At 50.7% G+C, this 3,355-nt stretch overlaps 1 protein-coding gene across 1 annotated transcript; it reads right to left on the minus strand.

Moving 5' to 3' along the window:
• Positions 1 to 524: 524 nt before the first annotated feature.
• Positions 525 to 1,469, minus strand: LOC110203715 (olfactory receptor 12D1-like). Its single transcript, XM_020980176.1, has one exon. The coding sequence runs from the start codon at positions 1,467 to 1,469 to the stop codon at positions 525 to 527; it is 945 nt and encodes a 314-aa protein (XP_020835835.1).
• Positions 1,470 to 3,355: the final 1,886 nt, after the last annotated feature.

Below are 3,355 nucleotides of genomic sequence, written 5' to 3' on the forward strand. Positions count from 1 at the left end.
CACCATTTAGCTGTCAAGGTTGAAAAGTCTTGACTTCTGTATTCAGGGCATTGTGTTGGACATGAGGGCAGAAGACAGAGAGGAGTCAGACTTGTCTAGTTGGGCAGATAAGGCAGGCACACAAATAATTGGTGGAGGATGATAAATGCCTTATGAAAAGTCAGAGCAGTGCTGTGAGGGTTCAGAGGGGGAAGATTCCAAGGAATCATAGGTGTCAGAGTTGCACTCTCTAAGGCTTAGTCACCTAAGGCTCAGAACCCTAGCCACCCCTGTCCAATTTACAGAAGAGACTGAGAGTCCCAGGGAGAAAGGAACTAGTCTAAGGTTAGTAGGAGATTGGAGAGCTCAGGGATGACCCTCTATGAAGCTGAGGCTGATGGTTTACCTTCCAGAACGCTTTGGCAGACCAGCACCTCCACTCAGCCATCTTGTTGACCTGCTCAGTCTGGTTTGCCATGGGTCCCATCCTTCAATGAGGAGGATTGAGAGTTGAACACCATTTGTGCTGCCTTCCCCCTGCCTCATCAATCCCCTTGGCTCCCCAGCCTGCGTTCCACAGCCCGTTTGATTGCAGCCTTGACTTCTTTGTTTCGGAGTGTGTAAATGAGTGGATTGAGTAGCGGTGTGACAGCTGTGTAGAGCACAGCCACCACACGGTCCTGGGACAGGGTGTGTCGCGAGCGGAGGTGCAGGTACAAGAAGCCAGCACAGCCATAGTGGATGACTACCACAGTCAGGTGCGCAGCGCAGGTGGAGAAGGCCTTCTGGCGGCCCTCGGAAGAGTTGATGCGCAGCACAGCAGAAACAATGAGTACATAGGAGAGGAAGGTGAGGGTGAAGCAGCCCAGGACTAGGAAGCCAGTAACGGCGAAGAGGAGGAGTTCATTGATGTGAACATCCGAGCAGGCCAGCTTCAGCAAGGGCGCGATGTCGCAGAAGAAGTGCTGCACGCGCCGGCCCCGGCAGAAGATCATCCGACTCATCATGACCACATGCAGCAGCGAGTGGAAGAAGCCGATGGACCAGATGAGGCCGGTGAGCGCCAAGCAGAGAGGCCATGTCATCAGCAGCGGGTACCGCAGGGGACTGAAGATGGCCAGGTAGCGATCAAAGCCCATGAGTGTGAGCAGCATCGCCTCAGTGCTCCCTAGGAAGTGGAAGAAAAACATCTGGGCAAGGCAGCCCTGGCGTGAGATGGCCTGCGCCATGGCCAGGAAGTTGGTGAACATCTTGGGCATGGTAGTGGACGAGTAGAAGATGTCAATGAAGGAGAGGATGCTGATGAAGAAGTACATAGGGGTGTGCAGCGGCTGCTCAGACCTGATCACCAGCATGATGGTCACATTCCCCACCACGTTGGCCAAGTAGATGAGGACAAAGAAGACAAAGAGGAAATTCTGTAGGTCTGCTGAGTCTGAGAGTCCCAGCAGGAGAAACTCAGTCACCAGCGTCTCGTTGCCCTCCTCCATCTCTCTAAGCCGGTGCCAGGGCAGGTGATTCTGGGAGGATAGAAAGGTCAGGAGCCTGGGGGCCTAGTGAGGGAGAACTCCGCCCCAACTCTGCCCTCTGTCTCCTTTTCAGTAAAAGTCGGGCTGGCTTCCATTATTCCCCCAACTCTCTTCCAGCTCTACACTCACCCTTCACTTATTTCTTTGAGTCACTCTCTTGCCCTAATGGACATGATTTCCTAACCTTCTCCTTTTAGCTTCCTACTGAGAAATTCACCTTTTCCTGGAAGCTTTCCCTGATTTGCCCCATGTAGCACTGATTACTCACTTCCTTGGAGAGTTTCCCTGTAATCAGGAGACAAATCTAGTTCTGCCACTGTGACTTCAGACTAGTCCGTGAACATCTCCCCTCTCATCTCTAAGAGGAGGCATTTGGAGAAGATGATTTCTCTCCCATTCATCTCTGAATCCTATTAATCATTATTAAGAGGGCACAAACTCAGTCTGATAACTTAGTGTGGATTTATTTCAGTTAGAGGTCCATGACTCATTGCCCAAAATGTGTTGTTCTGTTCAGCCCCCACCAGCCCAGATTCCCAAAGAGCTTAAGGCCTGGAACATCTCAGAGTGAACGCAGTAAGATGAGATTTCATAGCGACAAATGCAAAGTCTCAGACTGGAGTTAAAGAAGCCATTTCCAAGCCCAAGGCAGGGGAGACTTGGCTAGAGAGAAGTCTGCCTGAGATAGATCTGGGGGTTTCAGGGAATGGCAAGTTTGGGATGAGGTGGACAACAGGGAGGGGGACCTTGGGCTTTCTTGATAGAACTCAAGCTTTTAGGCAAAAGGAGGTGGGGGGAGGAAGGGTCCCTTAGCATCCTTGGCCCTGGTCAAACCATATCTGACATATTTTGTTCATTTCTGGGGGCCACAGTGTTGGAAGGACTTTGAATCCATTTTAGGTGAGAGTCAATGAAAGAAACTGGGACATTTAGCCTGCAGAAAAGGAGGCTCAAGAAGGACATGAGGGCTGCCTTCAAGTCCTTGAAAGGTATCTTGTGGAAGGGGGATTAGCTTCCTTCTGGTTGGCCTCTGAGAGTAGAACTAGGGGCAGAGATATTAGCTGCAAAGAAGCCAATGCCTACCCATGAGAGCCTTCCCAAAGCAGAATGACCCTCCTCTGAAGGTTGGCAGGGGATGGGAAGGGTCTTCCAAAAAACCTAAATGGCTTCTTCAGGGCGGAATGGTGTGAATGGAATTCTTATGCAGGTACAGGATAGACCAGCTGCTTCCATGGACAAAATAGGAGCACCAGAAGGGCCCTCAGAGGTCTCCAGTCCACCCCAGACCTGAATGAGAATCTTACTTTTCACCTCCCTAACAAGTGGCCATCCCGCCTTGGTGTAGAGATCTCCAGCAAGGGGGAAGCTACTTCTTTACAAGCAGCCCATTCTTCCCGGGGAAGACTTGAAGGATCAGGAATGTGCCTCTTGGCAACTTCTCCTTGTTACTTGTATATCCACTTATCTGGGACCAAGCAGAAAGATTCCACTCCCTCCTCCAGGAGACAGTCTGATGTCCAAGACAGCTGCCAGTTCTCCCTTGGATCTTCTCTTCCTTAGGCCAAATACCCTGATATAAACTTGTGCCATAAACTTGAATCCCTCCACTTTTTCGATTAACTTCCTCTGGATCCTCTCTGGCTTCTCTGTGGCCAGGATCACATAGCTAGTAAGTGTCTGAGGCCAGATTTGAACTCTGGGAGAATAAGTCTTCTTGACTGTAGGCCTGGCGCTCTGTGCCCTGTGGTGCCTCCTAGCTGCCCTTTCCTACTAGATGTCATCAAATACAGGCTAGAGGACCACTTTACGTAGATGTCCCTCGTCACTTCTAGAAAGAATACCTACTC

This window comes from Phascolarctos cinereus, unplaced genomic scaffold, assembly GCF_003287225.1.
Source record: "Phascolarctos cinereus isolate Bilbo 61053 unplaced genomic scaffold, phaCin_HiC Scaffold_9;HRSCAF=440, whole genome shotgun sequence".
NCBI classification, from domain to species: domain Eukaryota; kingdom Metazoa; phylum Chordata; class Mammalia; order Diprotodontia; family Phascolarctidae; genus Phascolarctos; species Phascolarctos cinereus.